General features: G+C 41.7%; 1 protein-coding gene across 2 annotated transcripts in view; it reads left to right on the top strand.

The window, feature by feature from the left end:
* Nucleotides 1–26,915, top strand: part of NUP93 (nucleoporin 93) — a 78,691-nt gene extending 51,776 nt beyond the window's left edge. For both annotated transcript variants that reach the window (XM_065640598.1, XM_065640599.1), the window contains 17 exons: nt 3,732–3,806; nt 5,912–6,001; nt 7,347–7,486; nt 9,580–9,712; nt 10,662–10,819; nt 12,040–12,205; nt 12,992–13,085; nt 14,190–14,381; nt 14,607–14,733; nt 14,854–14,926; nt 15,254–15,298; nt 16,918–17,034; nt 18,296–18,414; nt 20,180–20,297; nt 20,665–20,748; nt 21,534–21,662; nt 26,711–26,915. In XM_065640598.1, the coding sequence (XP_065496670.1) occupies nt 3,732–3,806; nt 5,912–6,001; nt 7,347–7,486; nt 9,580–9,712; nt 10,662–10,819; nt 12,040–12,205; nt 12,992–13,085; nt 14,190–14,381; nt 14,607–14,733; nt 14,854–14,926; nt 15,254–15,298; nt 16,918–17,034; nt 18,296–18,414; nt 20,180–20,297; nt 20,665–20,748; nt 21,534–21,662; nt 26,711–26,821 (1,971 nt within the window). In that variant the 3' untranslated portion in view covers nt 26,822–26,915. The remainder of the gene's footprint in view (nt 1–3,731; nt 3,807–5,911; nt 6,002–7,346; nt 7,487–9,579; nt 9,713–10,661; nt 10,820–12,039; nt 12,206–12,991; nt 13,086–14,189; nt 14,382–14,606; nt 14,734–14,853; nt 14,927–15,253; nt 15,299–16,917; nt 17,035–18,295; nt 18,415–20,179; nt 20,298–20,664; nt 20,749–21,533; nt 21,663–26,710) is intronic.
* Nucleotides 26,916–27,256: the final 341 nt, after the last annotated feature.

The raw sequence follows: 27,256 nt of genomic DNA, 5'->3' as shown, positions 1-27,256 counted from the left end.
CCGCAGTGACGGAGAGACGCTGTCGCTCTCCATTTCTGTTCTGCCCCTGTGTCACATCTTCATATCCCTTAAATCCCAAGGACTACAAGATGCTTTCCGCTCCCACGCTGCACCGCACTGTGTTTTGAGGGTGTTTCTCCAGCTCAGTCTCCTGCCTGGTTATTCACCGCATCGACTGGCCAAGCCAGTTGGAGCGCTGACAAAATGTCTGCCCAGGCTTGTGCTGAGGAATGCGCATATGCATATGAGGGTGATGAATAATGCATCTCTACATGCACGCGGTTTGGTGTGTGAGTGAGACTGAATGCTCGGCTGAGTATAAATGAAGGAGGGCTCCTTTGAAAAGCAGCATCGTTAGGCTAAGTGAATGTAAAAGATAAAAATGTGATGGCAGTGCAGTATAGCTGCAGCTTTCACAAATGGATAGTATTCAGAATAAATACTAGAGTTCTGAAGAATGTTTTGGAAAGACCTCGATTCAGGGCAGGGAGAAGCAAATGCGGTTGATAAAAATGGCACAAGCCGTTTAAGCAATATTAGAGTAGAGATGCAGGAAGATTTGCGTGTGTGCACTTGCACTTCTGTGGTCCTTTGTGCGTTACCCCTTTTCTATTTTCCCTTTGCTCCTCCACTTAAGCTTTAGAACCTGACCTGAAACATGATCGTTCTCATATGCTTCTCTAGCTGCTGTTTTCAACGCATCTTTCGTAATCTTTTCCTTGCTTGAAAACTTGGTAGGTTCTGACTTGCCACCACAGGATATCCTGCCCCTTCCCCACGTTCCCCCTGAGCTTGTAGGGGCTGCCTCTTCAGACGCTGGTTACCAGCTACGGAAGGATTTGCCTGCACAATTCTCCATTTCCGCAATTCAGGGTGAAGAGTGGAAACAGCCTTCCCCACACTGATGCGCTGCTTTAGTTTTCATTTTGAAATTTCCTTTCAGCACAGCCATGCAGATAGTTCGATGAGGTAATGCTTTCTTTAAGTTTAATAGTTCCAAGATGAAGCCAAAATGTAAATGTGAGATAGAAAAAGCAAGAAATAAGCTTGTTCCCATGGCTCTTGACATAGGAAAGAAAAGCAGGACAAATTCTGGAGGTCCTAAATTTTATCCTTGCTGAAGTACCAAGTTGGTAGTGGGCATTTAAAGATTTTAATTTCAACGTGGCAGTTCTCAGCTCATTATTAAGAAGTGATTCTCAAAGCATAATGATGAGGATGAAATTAAAATTGGAGAAAGGTAAAAAAACTCAAATGTGAGAGCAGTTATTTCTTAGTTTCAGGCGTGCGCTTTTGAATTCAGATCCTCACCTGTCGGTTTTAGCCTGTCAGTCTTACACCGCTCTCTGGAGCAGCAGCCACGTGGATGTTCTTTGGAGCTGCAAAGCAGCAGCAGGAGAAAAAAGGAACCAGATTCACAAAACAAAGCCCCGGTCCTTATGTTCCTGGTGTTTGGGCACTGGTTGAAAAGTGACACTAAGTCACAATGTACCCTTCTTCACTTGCTTTAGAAGATGAAACCTCATCAGTAATTAACGACAACGTCCATAATTTAGTGTTACTTTAAATAACTCTGCAATTTATCTGGCACAGCATAGGGGAAGGCTGCAAAGCGCTATTTCTGCCATCATGTCTGTTTCCCAGGAAACCTGCTGTAACAGCTTCTTTGTTCTTTAGAACAAAGAATTTGTCGGGTTTTAGGTGGATTTAAAGGAATTTGTGTCAGATGATTTGGCACTGAAAGAAAAATGCAAATGTTTCTGAATATCAGTATCCATTAGGATTGACTGTGAAGAATATTTTTAGTGTAAGTTCAGTTGCAAGAAGAAAAAATGGGATTTCTTTGGGGTTTTTTAGTAAAGCATTTTTATACTGCTTAAGGTCTAAATGCATCTGCCTGATTTTATAATCAGGTTGGACATAATTTAAATTGCACTATTACTGAGAAATTAATGCAGTGGTAAACTAATTCCAGCAATTTTAAATGATTGTCCAGATTTACCTTTGATACCTTCATTCATTTATATTTTGCTATATCAGGGACAAACACAACTGATTTTTTTTTTTTTTTAATTCCGTAATCAACTGTTGTATGCTACACAGAAAGCAGTCATCACAAATATCAAAGTTCTTATAATTTCTCAGCAGAAGTCAAGTTGGTCACATTTAGCTGAGCTCTTCCAGGAAGGACTAGAAGCAATATGTGAAGGTGATCCTATCTACACACTAAAGCACTGACATTCTGGGTAACTGACGTGAGGAAAAGTAAAGCTATTTGATGGTAAAAAGCATAATTTTAAAACTCTGCAGATGTACCTGCTCTTTCTCAGAAAAAGTTGCTGATTCCACTTTAGAGGGATATAGATGGATTTGAGTTGTATGTAACAAACCAAGGTACAGAAGGCCTCTTCTAGGTGTTTGCTTGGCCTCTTTCAGTATTTAGCTTATGTGCTTTGCATCCTCCCTCCTAGAGGAAGTAACAACCATCTGAGATCCTCCGAACTGTACCTGAGGTAGACACCTGTAGTGAGCTGAGCAAGGTGTGTGTGCAGACATGTGTCATCTGTTGTCAGACCAGCTACACCTGGAAGAGTCAAATGAGCTTTTGGGTTCAAAGTCTGAAATTCAGAGACTGTTGCTTCAGTTTCAGACCTGAAAACATGTTTGCTTGTCTGAAAGCTTATCTGTTCCTCTTTGCTTGCCCCAACTATGTCAGATGGTTTCATAATAAATATTATGCGTCTATACTGAGCTTGTCTTGCTTTTATCTTCAGACCATCAGGGCTGTAGCACTGCTCGTGAAGCAGCCGATATTAAAGGAATGTTTACCTCAAAGGCATCTGTCTTTAAAATGACTGCACTTTGTTTTTCAAACCTAAGACTTGCAATGCTGACGCTGAAATGAAGAATTACATTTTCAGGAAGCAGGAAACATCAGACAGTATTACATACTTAATTAGGAGTATTTGTTCCTCCAGAGTGGTGAACATCCATGTTCAGTAGTGGATATACTGAAAACATAACTGTGGTTTATAGAAAACACTTGATAGTTTTATGAGCATTAGAATGTTATGTCAGTATTATATTTCAGGTTTTATAAAAGAGTACAAACTTTCCATGCCATTGCCTCATCTGCTGTCCCTCTACACTGAAAATGTCTCAATCCTGACATGGTCTCTATGGGCAGGAAGATTTTTTTTTTTTCCTTCAGGTCAGTATATTGCCAGCATCCTCCTCCTTTTGACAGATAGCTGAATGCTGCGGTCATGTTTTGTGTCAGTGTCGTGGCACTAGGACAAAACCGGAGTGTCAGCCTTGTTAGACTGGATCCACTGAGCTGGTCCATCGAATTCTGTGTCCTTGCTCTGATGGAGATTCAGACTAGATGCTTCGCAGTGAGGTGCTAACATGGCAATAGGCAACCTTTCAGGAAACAAAAGGAAAGAATTAAAATTATAAGATGCTATCAAGAGACATGGATGTCCTGATTCTAGAGAGCTAATGGATGGTTTGTGCACTGAATAAGGAGGATTTCTGTCACTGTAGAAGTTTAAGCTAAATTAGGAAGATAATAGGGTATTGCAGTGAGATCGTGCATATTACTCTGTGGAGAGTTCAAAACCCTGTTCTTAGTTCTGTCAGTAACATAGTTTTGCTCTTGTTCTTTAGGAGTAGATATATTGGTAAGAGGCATTGAACTGACTATACCTTATCTGCTTCTCATTAAACAGCCGAGCTACGTTGGTGATTCGGGCCCTCCGGGTCGCAGCTCTTTGGACAGCGTGGAGATGGCATATGCACGGCAGGTGAGCGGGAAGGAAAAAACATAGTTAAATGTTGTGTTCTGCAGAGAGAGAGGTGGGGAAAGTAAAGATCTGTGAGCATAGCATGTACAATATGGTAGGTAAAACATGAAAACATCTGCCTGGAGTTAAAATGCAATTTGAAAATACAGAAATTTAGCCTGAATTTTAAAAGTGTACTCACCTGTATGCTACAAGATTTTTTTTGTCAAGAGAAGATCCTGAACACCATGTATGGCTGTAGAAGTCATTTGTGCTCGTATAGTAAACCGAAACTCTTTCACCTTTCAAAAAAAAGATTAGATTTTTAGAAATCTCTCTTAATGTCTAATTGTACGCTAATGAAGACTTTATATTCCCTTTATTCTCACATTGCTTTTCTGATGTGTGCCTGTAGCAAAAAACATGCTGAAGTCTTAATCCTGATGTTTGTCAAATTATATCCTGTTCTAATGGCATTGCTTATGAGAAGCTTTAGTGCATCAGCGATGAATTAATATGTCTGGTAGCATTAGGCTCCCTCTGAAAATTTTCAGGGAAAACTGATAAACCTTTACATAACCAATTTGTTACTTTTGTTATTTGAGATGATCTGTTTACCAGCACTGTTGGAAACAAAATAAAAGAGAAGGACTTGATTGTTCAAAATGGAGTATGTGAAAGGATATAGACAAAGCGTTGCCTAATTTGCTCCCAATTACTCCTATTGTGTGCATTGGCTCAGTCTTTGCTGAGCCAGATAGCAGTGTGTTCATCTGTTTTTCTATGTCTGCGTTCAGTTATGATAATGGTGAAGAAATGAATCACAAAATAAGGTGCATAGTTGTGCTGATAACCTGTAAACCAAACGTACACTTTATTAACGTACAATAATTTGTTCCGTCTCTACTGTAATATTCCTGTATTAAGGATCTTCCTTGTGGCATAATTATATCCGTACTCTGGGCTGACGGGATCGCTCCCAATGTTCTGTGACTATGGGAAGCCCAACCTCTCCAGCAGTGCTAGTTCCAGGGGTAGCTGCAGGGTCACGGTGCCTTCCCCGCGGGTTGAGCAGGTCGGTGGGCTGCTTACCATGTGTCATGGAAACATGGTGTTCATGGCCAGGCTTCTGCTCCCAAAACACTTGGTGCAGTTGCCGTGTGCTCCCGGCAAGCCCCCTGGAGAAGATGGCCTGGCTGAGCTGTCCGTAACGTCACTCTGCTTGAGTGCAAAAATACCCGGGTTTCAGCGCTGGGTCTGGGGCTTCTGTGGATTTCAGAGGACAGCTGGGAGTCCTGGAGATCAGGCAGTCCGTGCTGTTTCAATTTACTATCAGCTGCTTCATGGATAGTTCAAACTGTTTCACAGAAACACCCTGAAGTCCACAAATGTGATTTCACCGGTGCTAGATTCTGGTTACAATCCTGAGCTCCCCATATTGTTTGCACGCTGGGAATGTTGAAGTAGTAACGCATGCAAAAGGGACTTAAAGTAAGATGGCATTTCCTTTCTAGCATTGAGAATGATTATGTTCAGATGTAGCTGGAAGGTCTTCGGACTAAGAGTGGAATAAACAGTAGTAGAAGCAGCTAAATTAAGATGAAGATTTAAATCAAAACGGGGGTGTGTGTGTATATATATGCTTAAGGGCAGGTTTTGATGGGCCAGATTTCTGTTCTCATTCCCCTGTGTCAGATTTCCCTGAATACTGCCACAAACCAGCAAATCCTGTTTCTTTTATGTCAGCAGGTAGGATGCTGCCATGCAGGGGAATGTCACATCAACCCAGTTGTCAGGTCTCTTCTGAATCTTTGTCCTCCAACAATTAGCTGCAATTAGTCCAACAGGGCATTCAGTGCGGTGCTTTGCCGTGCAGAACCCCCAAACAGCGGGATTGCTGCCCGTCTTCAGGCAGACCTGGAGCTTTGGTGTGTTATGGAAACACAGCTGGTGCCGATGCCCGTTCCTCTTGCATTGGATTAAAGCAGCTGATGTGGGAGAGAAGCAGAAGGGACTTGCTGGGGACACTGCTCTTGAAGTCTGGTTCATATTTTGCTGCTGTGGCTGTGGAGGGGGAAGGGGAGTAATGCGTATTGTTAAACTTGCTTATTTTCAATATGTTTCAGATTTATATTTATAATGAGAAGATGGTGAATGGACATCTGCAGCCTAACCTGGTGGACCTTTGCGCTGTTGTTGCAGAGCTGGATGATAAGGTACTGCCAGCGAGTTAATATAAGGAAATGTATTTAATCTCTTTTCAGCTGTGATTAGCAGCTTGCTGACATTGGTGGAAAAATACTGATATTGCCCAAAAAAATTGCATGGCTCCACAAAACACAGAGCAAATGCTGGAACCTTCTCTGGTACAGCAGGGCCCACCCGTGATGAACTTGGTCATGGTGAAAATTTCTTAACACGGCGAGGAAGAAAAGAACCTGGTTTCACTGCAGTGTCCTGTCGTGAGTGATGAGCTGTTGGGGAAAAAAACATTGCTTTTCATTTTGAATGGGTTGTGTTTGGGTTTCAAAATGTGGTCTCTTAATATTCTTTGAATGTGTTCAGTTGTAGGTGAAGGGTCTTCAATCAGCCCCTGCTAGAGTTGAAGTAGGCTCCCTTAGCAATGCATAAAACCCCTAGGGTTGACTTTAAACCAATGATCTGCCTGGCTTTTTTTAATCCACTCCTTTAATTGCATCGCATTGATCCACCCCAGAAAAACTCAAATGCACAACCCTGGCCACGTTTGAGAAATGGCTTGGAGGAGAATACCGCAGGAGGGTCAAGTAATGAAAAAACTTTGCAAGTGGGGAGAGCACAAAGCTGTTCAGAAGCTGCGGGGCAAATGCTTCAATCGGATCTGAACTACAGGTGTGCGTCTTTGCTTTGAACAGCTCTGTTCATTTTGCTAGGGACAACACATCGAGCTTCAGTGTTCTTGCCGCTTTGAAGCACCGAGATCAAACACCCGCCCTTGCCGAAGCTGACAGTGCTGTTACCTCTCAGTGTTTTGCCGTTTCAGCGGGGATACCCTGATCCTGTAGACACTGATAAGGTCTTGTCCTTGTGAAGGAGCAGACCTGGATGGTTTTCAACCTTTTTTCGTATCCAAGTGATCAGTGTCCTTTAGATATTTCTTATTACAGCTGATTGCACAGCTTTCCAATGGCAGCCGGAGCAGTTGGTTTTATGAAAACCTGATGTTGCTGTGGTACTTATTGAGTGGGAAGTATGAACTGGAAATGGGCAAGGAGGCTGCGCACCAAGTACCCAGCCTAGTTTTAGAAATCCTTGTTGATCCTGGGTGACGATTGCAGGTACAATATTTATAGCCATCTTCTTGCACAAAAATTATACAGAGAAGCCTGGGAAATTTGAATTCTGCAGGACAGGAGTGGCTTACTTTCATGGCTGTGTCCAGTATCTCCATTACAAATCTAAACTGACATTACTCTTGTGTTTTTATGCTTTTCTTAACGATTAAAACACCATGTAGCTCAAAACAGTGTTGCTCGTTCATCTCTATACTAATCGCTGTTACATGGAATGGCTCATTTATAGAATATCTCTGAGATGTGGGCCATGGTGAAACAAATGACCGATGTTACCCTGGTTCCTGCTAGCGATGCCTTGAAAGTCCGGACCAACATGGAGGTGCGTATGGAGTTCGTGAGGCAGGCTCTGCGCTACCTGGAACAAAGGTAAGGTGAATGCTCCGGCTCGCACGGTTTATTTTATAGAGCTCCCTAATAATAAGTCAGAATGACTTTGTAATGCACACAAACGTATTGACAAGTCAGCTACCTCATGCTGCTCACAGAAGTGTCTACTGCGTGTCTTTTCTGCAGGGCTTAGAGCAGTCACTTGAGTATAAAACTGTTTTAGGTAAAAACTGTTCCAGTTAAAAAGGCCTTGAATCCATGGGGAGGTTGTTTAGAAGATGCAAAAACCTTTTCTTCTTTCTTCTGTGTTGCCCTTAGAATATTCTATATCTGTCAGTGATATGTGAAGGTTTTTCACTTATGGAAAGAGATCTCTTTCCCCTCTGCAAAAAGTTCCCCTTTTCTCTGTACTCCCTTTCTGATTGCTGATCTCTGTCAGCAGCTGGTGCTGGGAAGACAGCACAGGGGACAAATCTGGTGCGATGAGTCAGGTTCTGATCATGCCATTTTTACACCAAAAGGTTGTTGTAAAAATTGAAAAGGCTGAAGCTGAGACATCTAGCAATGATTTCAGACTCTGGAAAGTGGTTTATTGTCTGTATCAGCAAGTATCGTGGGGACTTAAGCTCCTTGACCAAGAAAACGCTTGGAGAATCACAGGCTGTGGAGCAGCCCAAAGCTGGGTGCCCGGATGGCTGTATTGCTTATTCACTGCACACGTGGATGTTGCGGTGTCTCGTAGCTGCGGATGTAGCGCCCGCAGGCTAGTTCAGCAGTGGAAAGCAAACAGTGTAGTGCTTGGGTATTTGTTACGGGTACAGATCTGCCATCTGAGCACGGAAATTGCTGCGCTGCGATGCAGCGCCCTGGGAAGAGATGCGTTCGTCTCCTGGCACAGCCCCTTCTTGGCCCCTGGCGTTGGCTGCCACAGCTCAGCAGCTCTTGTCAGCTCGTGCCTGTCTGAGCACGGATGAACCGACACGTCGGGAAGATCTTCTGTTTCTTCGGTCTCAGCAGTGTGCGATGAGCCAGTGACTCTTAACTCCATTTGCCAAATATCCAACTTTCGAAATTTTCAGAGTCCCATTAACTGCTAAGTGAAATTAGGAATTGGTTACGTGCAGTTCTTCCCAACCCTCCCAATTGTGGAAATTGGGCCATTCAGGCTTGATTTTATTTAAAAAACAAAACAAAAAACCACCACACACCAATGTGCTTTGCTTTGTTCCTTTTCATTCCCAACAGGAATTGGCTCGTACTGGGCTGTTCACTTGCCTCGCCAGCCCCTCACACAGACAAAGAGGAGATGTTGTGCTGTTCCCAGCTGTTCTTGCCTTAGTTGCTTTGAAGCAACTGTGATTTTTAAAGCCCTGAGGAGCATGTGCTTAACTCAGCTGTAGTGTTAGTTATCAGGATGCACTGATGCTTGCCTGTGTTCAGCATAGCTTTTCAGTTTTGTAGTCTGCTGGTGCACGAGTCTATTGTGTCCTGCAGAGAAAAAAAGAACTTTGTGTAACTTATTGCTGCTGCTTATATAGGTATTCCTTCAGTGTATAGACTTGGGAGTCTCCTGCTTTTAAACATGAATATTTGTTAAATTGACCTGACTTGATTAAAGGCTTTTTGTTATTTTAGAAGGTGTTCTCAAAGCTGCCCTTACCAGTTGTTTTTCTCTAAATTCCCTTTTTCCCTGTAATTTCCTTCTGGTAAGTCCAGGGCCCTAACGTTTGTATTTGTCTATAGGGGAGGAAGAAAAGGCAAACATGTATGTGGTGTTTAACAGTTCTTTTGTGACAGGATTGAGAGTTAAAGCATTAGAAGGGAAAGGCTTTTTGCCAGTTACATAACTGAGTTTAACTTAGTACTAGGAGAACCTAATGAGAGGAACCTCATGATAGAGAATTGAACCTGGAGCCATCCACCACAGGCTCCAAACACAGTTTCTCTTGAGGCTGCTGAATACAAGGATCTTCCTAAATCATCAGAAGTTTTCCCCTCGTTTTGTTGTAATGAAAATGTTTGAACATTCCTTTAAATTGCTAATTCAGTTGAATCTGAAAGGCAGTGGATGTTTCTGTAGCAAATATATTTCAATCTGTTCACATGTTGGTTTTGTTTGTGGTGTTTTTCAGTTACAAAAATTACACCTCTGTGACAGTCTTTGGAAACTTGCACCAGGCTCAGCTGGGTGGAGTCCCAGGGACCTACCAACTAGTCCGCAGCTTCTTGAACATCAAACTGCCTGCGCCTGTCCCTGGTCTCCAGGTATGTCCATCATGTTCAGCAACTGAGCTAAAATAATAACACAGATCTATTTGCTCCAGCACAGCCAGGAAACTTACTACGCCCTCCAGTGTTTTTTCTGTTGTTTAAACTGCTTTCATGGCAGCTGGCTCTTAATCTTTCTCTGGAATTTTTCATTAGGAAAATGGAAGATGGTAGACAAAATTACTTAGAGTTCAGAACTAGTCCCAAAGCACGGTGGTGCTCAGTAGTTTGAGTTCTAAATTCTAGAATGTAGGGTCTCTTCTGGTGGTCTTTTTAGAGACCAACAAGCAAGTATTAAAATATGATGTTTCAAAAAAGCAGTAACAATCTCCCTGTTTTGCTTTTTCTCTTTTCTTACACTGATTGTAAGATTGTGACACCAGTTGTTGATACCTAAGTGTGTAATGTGTTAATCTGAATTTGTAGATCAAGCCCCTTATTTAGGAATCTGAATAAAAGCCTGCTCAGTTGCACGTAGTAGAAAGTGCATAGCTCTGCACCTACAAAATTACCAGATAAACAGGCAGGCTAGCTGAAAAATTTGAAAGCTAAAAGTGAAATGAAATATTAATAAATTATAACATTGGAGACTGCATAGCTGAGTCTAGCTGTTTCTTACCTGCTGAGGTCTATGATTAGTTTCGTATCTTTCTGTTTTGCTACAAGTGTCAATACCTCAGTGATCTAATCCAAATCCACCTCCTGGATGGGGAGGATATCTGTATGCAAGTTCTGGGATTTGCCAGATGCTCACCTAGAACTGAAATTCGGGCAAGCAGAAGAGAATCCCATGCTTTGCTGCTGGAACGTGCACAACTTCTGCAGGACTTAAACCTCATAACCTCTGGCTTCCGTAACGCAAACAGAGTTTTTTACCGGTGATAAAGAAAAATAATTTGAATATGCTGCTTTTTTAAAAATTAATTATCTGTTATTTTATTTTCAGGATGGTGAGGTGGAAGGCCATCCCGTCTGGGCACTGATTTATTACTGCATGCGCTGTGGGGATTTGACTGCAGCCATGTATGTGGTGAAACGGGCACAGCACCAGCTGGGCGAGTTTAAAACCTGGTTCCAGGAGTACATGCACAGTAAAGATAGAAGGTAATTGGGAACTAGGAAAGATCTTTGTGAGGGGTGGGAATCGCTGTGGAGTAGTGAAATAATCGGTAGCTCAGTAGAAGCTCAGGTCTCTTCTGGTGGTGAGGGCTGCCTGGTGGGTATATTACCTACCTAAATTACATGTAAGAGGTTTACATATTTTATAATTTGTGGCTTTGATGTCTAGAAATCTCCAGAGAGAAAGAGTTGTTTGAAAATATGCAAAAATTTACATTTCAAAAATAATACAGTGATATAGCTTTGCTTTTTTACCATAGGCTCTGTGCTATGCAACGGCAGGATACAGCATAGAAGAGATCAGATTTAGTCTCCTGTCATGAATCCTGTGTCTTCTTATTTCTTCCGTTGCTTCTTTTAGTTGCATTTCCTTTGGGGAATGCTTTTTCCTACACCTGTTTTTATAAGAATGCCACACAATAAAAGCAAGTAGTGTTTGTTAGAGGCCTTTAGAGGCGTTCACTCGCATCTTTCTTGTGCTTATTCTCCTCTTCCCATTTTTGCTGTCACTTCACAGCGGCCAGTGGCCAAACTACTGCTTGTGTGGCTGCAAGCAGTTTTGGTTACAAATAGTTTAATGAGATACAGTATAATTGATTTATTTGGTTTTTATTGCAGCTATGAAAAGATTCTCTGCCTACAGATTTGTCAAACAGTGTCTTAGTCTAGGAAAACACTTTATTGATTCAATTCTATAAATTCTGTTCAAGAGGGTACAAGAAATAAAAGGACAAAGAACATTATGACAGTATTTAATGATAAAGATGAAAATGTCTCTCCTAAAAGACTTCATGGTACAAAGACCTGCTCACTTGTTAGTTACTAACCCAAAGAGTTCCAGAAACTTCATGAGCTCTCTTTTTCTGAAATGATGAAATAGCAGTCAGACAAAAATAGCTCATCTACCACAATATTAATGCACCACTAAAAAGGATGTCCTCTGATTTATTTCTCTCTTTTTTTTTCTCTGCGATGGGTATTTGAATATGATCCTCCATAACTTCAGTTAGACATTTAAATTCATCTGTGCAAAATTTTTACATACAGATGTGAATAGAAAGTGCAAGACTGGCCAGTACTTACTGGCATCATGTGTTCGCTGTGCATATGCACACATTTACATTGAGTTGTATCCACATTTCCTCATACAGGGAAAGATGAGTTTCATGTCTCTTTCTTCAATCTTTTTTTTTTTTTTTCCTTAGACTATCTCCTGCCACAGAAAATAAACTGCGTCTTCATTACAGACGAGCTCTGAGAAATAATACTGACCCGTACAAAAGGGCTGTTTATTGTATCATTGGCCGCTGTGACATTGCAGATAACCAGAGTGAAGTTGCTGATAAAACAGAAGATTATCTGTGGCTAAAGGTAAGTGTGCATGGTGGGCTTGTGGTGGTGTTTGTTTTTATCTTTTTTTCAGGAACAGCTCTAAATGGCGTTGCGTTTCTGCACAGCTCTGCAAACCTCCCTGCTGCTGGGTGTGGTGTTTCACATCAATGTCACACGTATGACTTGACCTTGCAGATTGTGAAGTGAGGGGGAAGCAGAGTCCCAGGGCTGCTCTGTTACCCTCCAAACTATCGGGTGTTAATTTGGGGACATTCGTCTTTTGTGGAAGTGTCATGTTCTTCATTTGACACTGATCTTTGTCAGCTGTTACGACAAGTAGTGTTAGCTTACTACAGTGAGGATCTTTTGAGTTTTCCGTTCTGGATGGATTATGGCTGAAATGTCGTTGTCAATGTATCTATAGTCCAAAGTTCTTATGGTTTCGGTGGGGGCATGATAGATACTGGTCAGTACCCATTTCTCTCCTTTATCAGAAAGAGAGAGTAGAATGATCTATTTGTTAAGACTGGGTAAACATAATACTGCTTTCAATAACTGCTTAGTGAGTATTCAAAGTCCCAGTATTGGAGTTTGACAACGTGGACAGATAGAAAAGGAACCCTCGGTTATATCTGCATGGATTTCTGCTGCGTTAGAGATCTTTGCTTCCCAGCAATGGCTGGACTTGATGTTGTGATTAGAAGTAGTTTCTAGTCGGTCAAATCTCAGGAGGGGCTTCAAATGGCATAAATATCTTGTGAGTGCATCCCTTGTGCAAGGTGAAGTTGAAATATCTGCGGTACTTTTTTTGGATGTGTTTTTTAGCTGAACCAAGTGTGTTTTGATGACAATGGTGCAAGTTCTCCACAAGACCGACTGACGTTATCACAGTTCCAGAAGCAGCTGCTAGAAGACTATGGTAAGAAACCACAAATAAATGTGTTACTGGGGCTCTGCTTTTCTGCTTAGGACACTTTCCAGTTGTTATTACGAAAACCTCAGACTCCACTTAGAACCTTGTAGCTCTTCACTCTAGTGACAGGCACCCTCAGGGTGTTTGCGGGCAGCATGTTTTCCCAGAGTAATGGCAGATTTTAGTAAATCACGATGAATTAATCCTGTGTGTTCACAGCAATCCAGAGAGTGAATGTTCATCTGTGAACAACACTGCTGCTATTTGTACTCTATCTATCCTAAATTATGGGTTGCTTTCTCTTGTCATAAATATGCTAAGGTCTTTTATCAAAACTTCCAACTTCTAGAATATGGAACAGAAAAGCAATCATTACCTATCGTAGGCATGTATTTCCAAGGCTTTTCTCTGTGTGCATCCACAGTTCATTGTTTCTCTTAAATTACTATTTCAAGTAATTTTCTGGGGACCTAAATCACAGTTCCTTCCACTTTGGAAAGTTTTAGGAACATCCACAGCCCAAGAGATTACCATTTCTTGTAATCATCTTCTAGTCAATCAAAATTCAGCCACTTGGACTATTCAAAACATACAGAATTTGATTCTCCACAGCCTTCTAGATTGTAACGTCACTCACACCCAGATAAAAATGTGTGGAAAAGAAATACAATAAGCCATCGTTGGTGTCATTGAAAAGGAAAATCCAGGGGTTTAACATTATTTGTGCCACTTGGCATACGTTATAAATGAACACAAAAAGTTGTGGTCTTTAGAGAATGTATTTCAGTCTATCAGGGATAATGCTTTGTTGTCTGAAAAGAAAAAGGAACTTTTTTGAGTAGCTTTATTCTCTTTCACTTCCTCAATATGTCTTTATGCTGTGGTCTTTCGTGATATATTTGCAGAGAAACAGTTACAGATAAGCCACTGATGTGTGAATAGGTATTTAGTTTTGTCTGGTGCATGTTTTTCTGTTGACACTGAGTAAACAACAGTGATGCACTGTGACAGGAGACATCCACTGTCAGTGATCTCTGGTTGCAGAATCATTTCCACTGACGTTCTATGTTGTGATTTTTTTTTATCTTTTTTTTTTTTTCCCCCGTCCAGGTGAATCACATTTTGCAGTGAACCAACAGCCTTTCCTCTACTTCCAAGTATTGTTCTTGACAGCACAGTTTGAAGCTGCAATTGCTTTTCTCTTCCGGACAGAGCGCTTGCGTTGTCATGCTGTTCATGTTGCATTGGTCCTGTTTGAGTTAAAATTGCTCCTGAAATCTTCTGGGCAGAGTGCACAGCTGTGTAAGTCCTGCACATTTCATTTACAATAAAGGAGTATTTTCTGAGCCCTTAGGGTATCCTGCAGGTCTATGTAACTGATCAAACAGCCTTTATCAGAACAATCTCCCAGAAGTTAATTGATTTGCTTGTGTTAGAGCTCTGGATCATGGCTCTAATTTGAAATGAAGACCAGAGGAACATTTCCCAGCATTAGGTTCTCTGACAGTGTTGTTTCTGACATTGCAGTAAGCCATGAGGCAGGTGACCCTCCTGGCATCAGGCGTCTAAATTTTGTGCGACTTTTGATGCTTTACACCCGTAAGTTTGAATCAACGGATCCAAGGGAAGCTCTGCAGTATTTCTACTTTCTCAGGTAGGAGAAAGTCTACCTTCATGTGTTTCTAAATTTTTTCCTAGTTATTCCTACTGAATTACTCTTTTCTGGGAAGTCCTCAGAAACAGGAGTACCTGCCCTCTTCCTTTTCTTTCCTAGGAATGAGAAGGACAGCCAAGGAGAGAATATGTTCTTGCGTTGCGTTAGTGAACTAGTAATTGAAAGCAGAGAGGTATGTTTGGCCACGTTTCACCTTCCTCACTTAAACTGAAATTCATTTCTTCATTGAAATCTATATTAGGCAGGGCAGTCTTGAAAAGTTGTTTATTCTTTCTGCCTGATGCAGACCTCGATGATGGGAGATCTCACAAAGACAAATGTTTAAGATATTTAGTCATGTGTTTTTGTCTGTTATTTATATATAAATGATTTTGACATTGATCACTGTTTTTCATTCATCCATGACTGCATCTTTGTACTTACTAAATATGTTGTGAAATATGTGAAATTCATCCATTTTTGTTTCCTTTTTTCTTACTTTACGTCTCTGTGGATATAGTTTGATATGATTCTTGGAAAGCTGGAAAACGATGGTAGTAGGAAGGTGAGTTGACAATTTATGTTTATATTTTACATGAAAAGTACAAACCACGTGTGATTTCCAAAATAGTAATGAGCCTATCTCACTTTTCTTCATTTTTCACCAGCCAAATTTTTACTGTGTTTGAATACATACAAATTCTCCAAATATGAGATCCTTTTACAGAATCATCTGTGACCTGCCCTAACAGAAGGCAAGTCAGGAACCGCAGGGCAAACTGTCCCTATAGACAGCCAATGTAACTAGAGCAACAAATGGCGTCAGGTAACTTCAGTGAGGTCAGAATTTCATCTTTACAGCAGGATATGGAATTTAGTACACAATAGTAAAAAGCAATTAGTAAAAATTACTTCCTTGTAAGTGGATGTGACATTGTTCTGTTAACTGAGGTGTGTGTGTGTGGAAACGATCTACATGATATTACCCGCGTTCACCTCAGAGAATAAATGTATCGCAGCTCATTAAAAATTCTTGTAATTAAGAGAGTAAGGGCTAACATACTGCAGACGTAGCCACAACTGGTCTGTCCTCTCCATATAGACAAGGGTAAGTATTGGATCAAAGATCAGCCATTTTTAGTTGTTGTGGATCTTGTTTCTGCTGTAAAAGGAGTAATCTAAAACTAAAATGTAAGCTTACACAGCCAGAAGAAAAAGGAAACCTAAAGGTCTCACCTGAAAAGAGGAGAGTGCATGCAAATTATTAACATTTTAGATAATTGATGATGTTTTTCTGTTCACTGTGGCAACTTCGACAGCTTTCTGTGTAAAGCAGACTCTAGAGTCATTTAAATCTTAAAGTTAAGATTAGGGCTCATGCTGCAACCATTGCTATTATCAAAAAAAATAAGTGATTTCTGGCAGGGATTTTCTTTTAAATGTTTTTGTTCTGTCGGCTTAAAAGCAGTGAAATTGCATACACAAGAGCAAGGAACTCTAATATTTTATTTTACAGTTCTTAGTAAGACAGTTTTTTAGATTATATCATCAGTGATGAATCCTTTTTTCTTGATTTCTTTTAAATATAACTGTATTCTTTTTCTTTGCTGAATTCTGATTTCATACCAATCTTAGTTTTAAAATAAATTCTTCTAGATTACCTAGTTTTATTTTTACATCTTCAAGTACAGTAAAATCCTTTCCAGATATCCTTGACTCTTTCCTCTCTTTTATTCTGCTTGTGTTTATTGTTTCTCTTAAAATTCATGTCACCCTTTCATTATCCCTGTAAGATTCCACTTGCAACCTGTCATGCCAATGTACACAAACAGCATCCCTGGAGACCCTGGCACATTATATGCTGAAGTCTTTTGTGTTTTCTTCTGCTCTGTAATGTGTCATCAACAAATTAAAATAATTTAGAATTTGACCTGTTATCTGGGTAATTTTGAATGAATTAGAAACCGCAGATGTCTCAATGCTTACTCTGTCTTGGAGAAAGTCTCTCTCACAAGAGCTCTTTCTATTTTTAACTTGTCCTTTTTACATGTTCCCATGGAAATGTACGGGCCATTCTAATCATAATCCAACATGTAAAATATTCATTGCCTTGACAAAATATTCAGGAGTTTTTAAGCATTCCGATTTCTCTTTTCTCCTTTTGTTTTTGTCTCGCCTCTTTAGCCTGGAGTGATAGACAAGTTTACAAGTGACACAAAACCCGTTATTAACAAAGTGGCATCTGCAGCAGAAAATAAAGGATTGTTTGAAGAAGCTGCAAAACTCTACGACCTTGCAAAGGTAAATATCTTCTATGCACTGCCTTAAATATGTACCTGGTTCACCATTTTTTTTCCCCAAACATTCTTCCTGTGATTAGGAGGTTAAATTTATTCTCAGAGATTGAATTGTCCTTATTTAAGGAAGTTATGTCTGCTGCTGTTAAAGCAGAGCCATTGAGTATGTGTAGAGGGGTTTCAGTGAGCAAACGCTGATGTGTTAGGAAAGTACCTTTTCCCCAGGTTTCCCACAGCAGAGACTCAGGCATGGATTCCAGAAATTCTTCTAAAATAAATAATTTATCCTCAAGGTACAGCATAGAGCAGCACGAGGTTGGTGCCTCCTGAAGAGGGACCCTCAGCGGAAAAAAACTTGGACAATTATGCTCTCACAATCCAACCCCACCCCCGGCACGTCACGCCGGGCCAATTGCAAAATTCAGAGTCTGGGGTCTCCCCATTTTTCATTGGATCTCTACATTTTCGTCAGGCAGGCTGTCAATTAAAGTTCAGACCTTCAGCTGCTATTTTGCACCTGCAGCTGGAGAAAATTTTTTGGTAACAGCCAAAACGTTCTTCTGTTAGATGCCGTTCTGTTCCTTTACTTATCTCCAGGGATGCAGCTCCCCTTATCTTCTACCTTGAAGACTGAGGTGTTTTTTTCTTAACAAAGCAGAGAGTTCAAAGGTTCCCAACTTGCAGAAGTTATGCTAAGCGAATTCTATATGAGCAGTTTCTAACCATGTTCTGTAGGAAGCAGTATACCCAATAATCAATAAGCCAAGGCAGTCTATTCCCTAGCAGATGGATTGTGCTCCAATCCATTCTGATTTAAAACATCCTGGTTCTTGATCAATGGGATCTTTTGAAGAGGTTGCCTCATGCGTGGTTTTATTCTGGCTGGTCGTGATGGTAGTCAAACCATCGCACTAGTGAAGTTATTCACCTGGAGTGTGCCCTTTCAACTTCATAGATGTTGAATTCAAGTCTAAAATAGTTGGGCTGTATAGTGAGTACTCTTGTTTGCTTTTGAAACAAGTTTGAAATAAAAGTAGATAGAGCCATAGCCACTGTTTTAGAGGAAAACTATGGGAAAATATTCACGTGAGCAAGAAGCTTTACGTTGCTGACAGCTAATATGATCTTGGCTCTGTGTGGGAGGGAGGCATCTCTGAGCTTGCACTAGGGCACCGCTGCATGAGACCTCTCTGCTTTTTAAAGGAGTTTAAAGCACCAAGTCCCATCATGCTTCTCTTACTTGGGTGTAACTTTAATACCAACAGAACCCTGACAAAGTTTTAGAACTGATGAACAAGCTTCTCAGTCCCGTCGTTCCCCAGATCAGCACTCCCCAGTCGAACAAAGAGCGACTGAAGAACATGGCCCATTCCATTGCGGAGAGGTAAGACTGAAACCAGGAGAGTAATCTTTAGTGGCCGGTCAGGTAAATTTGGCAAGAAGCTTTATCTGTAGGTAAACCACGAAAAGGGAACTGCAGGATTGCCAACTGGAGAGAGTTTATCAAGGAGCAATAAATATAATTAATTGTATGTTTTAGGTGATTTTTAAAGCAAAATATCATAACAGTTGCAGATTCATTGCATGCAATTTAAATAGCATTCAGAGAGAGTAATTCTGAGTTGTAACAGCCGAGTGGCAAGTTTAGTAACTGTCTGAAAACTTTATTTCCCTGCTGCTTTAATAAAAGCTAAAAAGGGAACATTTAAGCTGAGGTGTGTACAGGGCTAATGTAACCAGTGGACCTCATTTCTGCAGCCTGTTACTTTAGGAAAGTGCCATGTGGTGTTTAGAAAAGAGACAGAAATCGAAGGGATCAAAAATGTCACCTGCAGTGTTGGTGTGCTAATTAGGATACGTGTTTGGGAGACATCAGTGCTCAAGATTCATTACCAGCTACAAGTTAGGAATAACCTGCTTCTGAAAGGTTGTAATTGCAAAATAGCTTTGGGTATTTTTTTTTAAATCATCTTTTGATGCATCTTGTCACAGCAACTTTCATGGACAATTCCTATATTTTACCAGAGCAAAACATGGATACCTGTGAAAAGTATCTTACTGCTTTTCCTTAACCATTCTGCTGGGGAAAGAATAAAAATAAACCAAGCACGCTTGCTGGCACTTTGAAATTGGGAAGACAAATACAGAAATGTATTGATTTTGGTCAGAGGCCTTCGCCTTTCTTCTTTTTGACAAGTGGCGTTTGCCAGTCGCTCCTTCAGTCAGCCTTCCCTTCAGCGAGTGAGGCTGCACACCGAGTGAAAATTGGTGCTGTATTGACTTAGTGCGAAACTCATTTGGTAGCAGACATTAAGGAGAATTAAACCTGTGGCTTGAGTTGAAGCTTCAGCAAAGGCCATAATGGGCTTTGTTTCGCTGCTTGCTTTGATCCGTGTGAGAGTGCTAAGTATTTCTGTTCAATAACGCCACTTTACAGCTGCGGACCTTCATGATTGCAAAGCCAAAGCAGTTCTGATTAGCTCATCTTCTTGCCAATTAAATGTAATACTGGGCTTTGCTTTCCGTACCGCGCTGCAGCCAGGGCTGGGGGATGCAGGGGACGCAGCCTCTGCGCCTTTTCTCTTGGGTATTTGGCTTCCCCTGCCGCAGCAGCACGATGGGGACCGGGCAGTTGACCACACTTACCATGACCCTGAGGAAGGAGCTCCTTTCTGACCTCGTGCAGTTAGGGGTGCGAGCAGACAGCCCTTTGGTTCATCTACAAACGAGTGTAGCCAGAATGAGCACGCAGAAGCATCTAATCCATTTTTAAGTCTTAACTTCTTGCCTGGAGCAAGCAGTTGTGCTGGAGAATTGTCTGCTGTAAACCAGCGTGTTAAATATGCTCGTACAGCGCTTGCCTTGCAGGTCTCTGGTTCCTGTCGCTGTTTTCCCTGTGAATATGGGAAGTGTAAACATGTAAAAGGAAACAAATGCTGGATTTGATGAAAGACTAAAAGCGAATAAAAGTATTTTTTCAAAGCTACGACTCGTGAAAATTCTGCCTCCTGGTAAAGGAAAATTAAAGCTGTCCTTTGTTAAATGCCTTCTGCCCTTGTGCGTGATGTTTCCGCTTCCAAGAATTGCACGTGCATGTTTATAAATCGTTGCCATTTTGCACAAAAAAATTGTAAACCAATTCCTTTCAGGTACAAAGCTCAGGGGATAAGTGCAAAGAAATCCGTTGACTCCACGTTCTACCTTCTGCTAGACTTAATCACGTTTTTTGATGAATATCACGCCGGTCACGTTGACAGGGCCTTTGATGTAAGTTGCAAGATTTCTGTTTGAAGTGCAGCCTTCCTAATGCCCTTGAAAGCCCAGGATGTCTCACATCACTTAAAACAAAAAATTATATTTAATGAGTTAGAAGGCCCTGCAGTGCTATAGGAATTTAAAACTGTATTTCTTTTCTGTTGCTTGATAATCAGGAATATCTTTCTGGACCTATTTTGTAGTCATTGTACAAAATATTCCTGCTATTCAACAAAGTGAGGAGATAAGCCAGTAAATAACAATGAAATGATTTCTCTTGAATCTGGAGCATTTCATTAACACTTCAAAAACGTATTTTATTAGTATACATACATAGAACATTGATTATCTACCCTGATTCCTGCTTTTCTTTTTGAAGATTATTCAACGCATAAAGCTTGTACCTCTTAGCCAAGATTGCGTGGAGGAAAGAGTTGCTGCCTTCCGGAATTTCAGTGATGAAGTAAGTAATGGCTCTTGGTTTTAACTTCCAAAAGCCTTTTGCTTTGTTAAAAGGATTTGAAAAACTTGTAATCTCATCATTCTTATTCTTTAACAAGGAAATAGGATGTAATTGTTTGGTTGGTAGACTCTCAGCTTGCAACGTTTTCTCCTTGATGTTGCTCTTTGGAGCACTAGAATTCCCTGCCCAGAAATCCTGTCTCTGCTTCGCAGAAGGCATCTGCAGTTCTGATTTTTTTTTCTGAACCTACTGAGTTTGATTCAAGAATTTTGAATATTGAGAACTTTCAACTGTGCTGCTGACTTAGTTCTTCTGTGTTTTAGGTGGTCATTAAGCATTTGTAGGGTCTTGTGTTTCCTTCACTCCAATTAGAGAAGCTTATGAATTTAGCAATTAGATTCTGCATATGAAGCATAATGGAAGTCTATTATTGCTTTTGAACTGTTTTAACTGGAGGGTAATGCTTCTTTCTCAGACAGTGTTTCTATCTGTTTGGATGCTTTGGAGTTTTTTGTTTATATCCAGGTGTTTTCGGTTTTATCTGAACTGCTGTTGTTAAATATGAAGGTGTAGCCATTATGCACGTCTGTCCCAAAGCTCTGGGCAATATTTTTTTGCCAAATGGTGCAGTCATGGCAGGGGTAACCCTTATATTTGTGACCATTATATGAGTAAGTATCAACCATAGCTATCATTATTTGTTTTTCTGATGTTGAATAGCGAGGGTACTGATTCTGTCAACATGGTCATCGTTGCAATATGTCTTTTTCCCTGTCTTTGTGTAGATCAGGCACAATTTATCCGAGGTCCTGCTTGCAACCATGAATATTTTATTCACCCAGTATAAGAGGATGAAAGGCACAAGCCCAGCCACTCCTGCCCGGCCCCAGCGTGTAATGGAAGACAGAGATTCGGTAAGGTTACAGTTCTCTCTGTCTGACAAGTTTTCGTTTTCCCTGATTTCAAGGGATTGGGATTTAAGTGACTGTGAATCTCTAATGGTCTTTGCTTTTGACTGGCTTGCTCAGTTACCTAAAGTCCTGATACTGGTCCCTCATAACTTCAGCTTTGTATAAAGAAAGGCTATTGCTCTAAATGGCATTGAGCTAATTAAGATATATTACATCCTATATCCATCTCCTAGCAACAGAAAACAAGTGTTCAGTTTGATTCTTGATGGGATCTTAACTAGCCAACAGCTGTGGCCAGCACAGTGTCTGTAGGATGGTTGGCGTTGCTGCATTGACAACTGAGCTGTTGTTTTTCAAGAACCTGATTTCCACTCTTTTCATCTGAACTAGTGCTCTGTTTATGCAAAACTGACTTCTGGCAGGAAAGGCCTTCCTTGACTCCTCTCCTTGGCTCACGTGCATAGTGACACGGGCTGACGTTTTCAGAGTGTTCTTGGGCGACACACCAAGTTGTCGAGTGCTTTGAGGTGGCGAAGGGCTGTAGCCGTTTGCAGGTGTTGTTGTGCGGCGGTGCTGGGGCTGCCCTGGGTCCGTGGGCTGACACTGGGGGGTTGGCTGCATGGCTGGGGTTGGTGCTGAAGCGTTTCCCGCCCCGGCTGATGGGAGCTCACGCTTGCAGCAAGCCTCAAAATAGACACAGCCAGATCTGCGGGCACTCGCCTGTCGACATGCTGAGCAGAAGGGTTCTTAGCTTGGCTGTCGTCAGATTGGATCTTGTAGCTCTTTTTAAGTTAAAGCTGCCACAAGCAGGTGAAAACCAAGGCCAAACCAGTCGTCCCATCTTAGAGATTAGGAAATAAGTATCAACTCCTTTTGAGAATGAAAACCAGCTTGGGCCACAGCCAGCTTTATTGCAGGCTTTAGTCATCTGCAAAAGTGCTTTTGGTCTGTGAATGTCAATATTGGTAAAAGTCTTAGTAGCATTTCTAAATTACATCAGAAAATGAAAGGTTCAAGTGATGATATGGCTTTTGTCTTTGGGGAGCAGTCTGCGTGTGAGCTGTGGGATCCTGCCTTGCAGCTGCACTTGCACTCTAAATGGGCAACACTGGAGAAGGAGAGATGCTGCTTAGGCTTCTCCCACCTTCAATTCTGCATGTCCAAAGAATTCCCAGGCTAAAGCAAGCTGGTACCTGCTCTTTGTGTTCGCAAGGTTGGCACTGAGCAAACAGCCTTAGCCCCTTTCTTTCCAAGTGAGCCGTTTATTTTGATTTTGCAGTTTCCGCCGTGTGCCTTACATAGAAGCGTTTACCATCTCCGTAGGGGTGTAGTGCTGTCGAGTGTCATCTTGGCATAAATGCCATGAGCGTGGCCCACCAAAGGTTGTTGGGCTGATTGGAGATGGGATCAGCAGCTTTGCTGGTGAGTTCATTTAGAGAAGCCACCACGACATCGTAGTGTATCAAGAGCATGCCTGTTAGCAGCGTGCTCAGCATGAGCGTGTTCAGTAAATGTGCTGCACTCTCATGCTGTTAGAGTTATGGAGATCACCTGACCTTGCTAAAAACCCTTGAAAGTTGTTTTTTTTCAGGTTTCAAGTTTTGTTAATTAAGCTTCTGGCCTTGTGGTGGGATCTGATGGCAGCAGGGTCTCGGTGGTGCTGGAGGCACAGAGTTTCCAAGTCATGGATCTCTGGCTGCCATGGATAATAAAAGCTTTGCTTAACCATCAGAGGGGACAAGTGTCTGCTGCCTCTGCAGTCAGGGAGGTGATAAGAACAGCTGTGTGACACTAATGTCAGAGGGAACATAAATCTCCTAATGTAGGATTAGCTAGAGAGAAAAAAATCTGCAGCCATGTAGCTCCTGGCTGCCTTTATGATTTGCATGCACAGAAAAACACCAGACACAGACACATGAAAGGCAGGGTAAGAACAGCTTCAGCACGTTTTCCCCGTTTTTCTTACCCTGAACAATTTCCTCTAAGGCTGTGGGAGCAGAGAATCTGGATCACTCCAGTTTCCCTATCTGGGAAGCAACTCGGACATTTTAGAGGTGGGAAGAAATGAGGTCATTTCAAATGTGAGGAGAGAGAGGTTTCTTCAGCAAAATTTCCTCCATTCACCTGGACAGAGACGGCAGATACGAGCCTCTGTGGACAGTGTTTGGCGAGAATTTTCCTTTTGAACTTTGCTGGGAGAAAGGCAGCTTTTCCTTTTTCCATGGGGAAGCAAACGTCAGAGGAAGTCACTAACACTGTGGATGTTCCAGGAGCTTTAACAATCTCACCACATTGCCCGGTAGAGAGTGTGAGTGAAAAATGACCTTTCCTTGAATAGGTCTTTGAAATCCCTGGATTTTCTCTAGATCTGTCAGAGCAGACATTCAGATCCCTCTGTTCCTCAGAAGAGTTTGAAAACAGAGGATAGCAGCTGTTCGTAAGTCTGAGGCTTATTTCACGTAGCCGGGAACAGAGTCCCCCAGCATAGGAACACATGGCTCTTGAATTTTCCCCCAGGTGCCAGGCGCTGCCCAAAGCAGGATCCTGCGGTACTGGGTAGGGAGCAGAGGGGCTTTGACAGGAACAGCGTGGACCTGGCAGCAAGGATGGCATGGAGAGGGAACAGTAGCTCTGGAGCCCTCTGAACCCAGTAATTTTCTCTGCTAGAACCTCTCTTGTCCCACTTTGGAGACAAAATGGCCTTTATTTAGAACTCATCGAGTTCAGAGTTAGAGCTGGGGTTTATGCATTTTGTTTATTTCAGAATGAAATAACCCAAACTGCATTTTGAGTCCTTTTTTTTTTTTTTTTTTTAATGTGTATACGTTAAATAGTTGGGGAATGAGGGAGCAAAGACCTGTCCCACTTGGCCTGATCCGTTTGGTTGGATTTCAGGCAGCGGTTGCAGCGAGCCCGGGCTGCAGGGCTGGAAACCGCGGCTGCGATGCAGCCCTGACCCAGATGCTGTGAGTGCACAACAGCAATGTCACACGCTCCCCACCTCGATCCAGGGTGGCAAACTCGCTGGAGCAGCCCAAGGGCGTTATCTTGGCGGCAAAATTAGGTCATGAAAGGAATGGAATTCTTTTTATTTATTTATTTTTATTTTAAATCGCAAGTGACTTTAACATTCATTAAGTAATTACAACCAATAGAACATCTAGACCTCCAGGCCGCTCTTAACCTCTGCAAACCTTCGATCATTCTTCCTGAAGGATCACTGCTTGCTTGGTTTGATTTTTTTAAAAATAGACCAGCTCTAGTGTCAATTGCTGCCGAACAGGTAAAGGGAACAGTAACTCACACTGATCCTAAGCCTTTCTTACTCACAATAGGAGTTTCTCCCTCTTAATATTTTAATTCCAAAAAGTCAGGCACCTTGAAATGCCTGTCGTTGTTGTTGTTATTTTTTGCTTTTTTTTTTTTTCTTCGTGTATGACCTCTTGACTTCCACTGAAACGCAGCAGGTCAGGTATAACTACACAGCCTTGCTGTGTAACAGGTTTGGAAGCAGACTAGAAGAAGTGTTGTGACCATAACTGGAACTGAACAAGTACTTTTCAGGCTACCTTGTTAAGTAGCTGATAGATTGATGTTAACTAGATGGTAATTTACAGCTGGGGAAACTGTCCTGGGAGCTTTTAGGAACCGGGTCAGTCTTGGTTTTGCTGCTTGCTCCAGAGCTCCGCAGATGCTGCCGTTTCTCGAAAGGAGGGAGCGGTTGCCTCCCGCCGCATCGTCCGCAGCTCCGGGTGTTCGTCCATCCTCGGCCAGACAGAAATACAGCGCAGGATGGGAACTCTGCCCTCGGTGTCAGCCCAGCCAGCGGGTTTTGTGTCGGCAGTCACAGCTTTCCTTCAGATGGGGTAATGGAAACAAAATTAAATGGCTGTGATCTCGGTGCTAAAGAAAACTTACTTTCCTGTCCTGTGTGTAGAGTTGGAGGTTTTTTGCACGGCCGAAGCAGTAGCATTTAGACAGCGTCTCAAAACAAACTGATGAGCATCCGGCTTTTCCATTAGTGGCTTCCAAAGCTCCTGTGTTGCCATTGAACAACTGGTTTAACATCAGCCCGAAACAGAGGTTAAAATTACCCAGATGGGCATCGGGGATGGTGTTTGCAACTGTTCCAGTCATGTAACAGTCTTCGATCACTTCTCGGTTTGTATGTGCCGCTGTCCTGCTGCGCGCCCACAGCAACTGAAGCTACTGCAGCTTTCCCTGTAGTCAGTAGATTAAAGGAAGATTTGAAGAGTGGGATCTTCTAGTACAGGAATTTAGAGGTGCTTAATGTCTAAGAATAAAACACTATGAGCGATCAAAACAATCAGTCAGCACAGCTCTCCATAAAGATGCAGACTTTCTGTTTTCTCCTGAGCTTTACCGGTTATCAAAATGATTTTCCTCTTAATTTGCTAACAGTTTTAACAAATGAAACAAATTATTCCTAAATTCCTTCAGCTGTTATGTAGCCTTCTAGTGTGCAAGAAGGGGTTTGGTTACTTTAGGCAAAGGTCTCAATGTGCTTGGTACATCTATTTTCATCATGTTACGGAACGATGAGCCTTTGAGGATGTTGGTATGTTGTAGGTGGCATCCAAGACCTCCAAGTGGCTGTCGCACCACTGGTTTGTATCTGGTGCTTGTACCTGGACAATGTTAATCCTGCATTTCAGGGTCAACTTTATATTCGCAAGATGGGAAAGAATGCTGTTGCCTTTGGAAAGCCTACTTCAAGCAGAAATTACAAGATTGCTGCAGTACAGCAACGCCCCACATGGCTGAAAATGTTTTTTCTTGGGTGATTTTTAATAAATGGGATTTTTTTTTTTTAAGCGGAAGGGTAGATTGACATATTTTTAATGGCTGGAAAAGGAAATAATTGGATTTCCTTCCAAATGGGAAGATACATTATCCAGAGAGCAGCTCTGAGAAATAAAGATTACATTTGCTTGTTTGAAAGGCAAGTGTTTCACTGGTGTCTAACTCCGCTTTCCTTGTGGGTGTTTTGATCCTAAAGTAACTGGACTTTATGTTTTTGGTTTTTTTAGCAACTTCGTTCTCAAGCTCGTGCGCTGATAACGTTTGCTGGAATGATCCCATACAGAACATCGGGAGACACAAACGCGAGGCTGGTGCAGATGGAGGTCCTTATGAACTAGCAGAGAAGCTCTTGCTCAGGGTTGCAGCAACCCCTGCCTGTCTTTACTACGTTCAGAGGGTGGGACCAGTATCGTTTTGTATTCTGTATTTTTGTTGATGGAAATAAATTTCTTTGATTTTCTATTTGTTTTTGACATTTTCATTTTCACCAATTTTTGTGGGCTTATGTTTTTATTAATTTTACTTTAAATTGGTTTATATTTAGAAAATCATTCTTAATGAGTTAATGGGCCATGTGGAGAAAGAAGTCATAGTTCTGCAGTAGGGAGGTAAATGAGCAATTTTATAGCAGAAATGCAGAAGAACTTTAATGCTTCCTGAACATCCAGCTTGGGAATTTTAGGGGTTTTTTTGTCTTTTGAATGCATGCTAAATGTTGCAAATCTGTTTGGTTCTTCACATGTGTGACACACTGCTGTCAGTCCGTAATGTCT

Source organism: Caloenas nicobarica, chromosome 9, assembly GCF_036013445.1.
Source record: "Caloenas nicobarica isolate bCalNic1 chromosome 9, bCalNic1.hap1, whole genome shotgun sequence".
Taxonomy (NCBI): Eukaryota; Metazoa; Chordata; class Aves; order Columbiformes; family Columbidae; genus Caloenas; species Caloenas nicobarica.
This window is presented reverse-complemented; position numbering and strand designations above follow the sequence as displayed.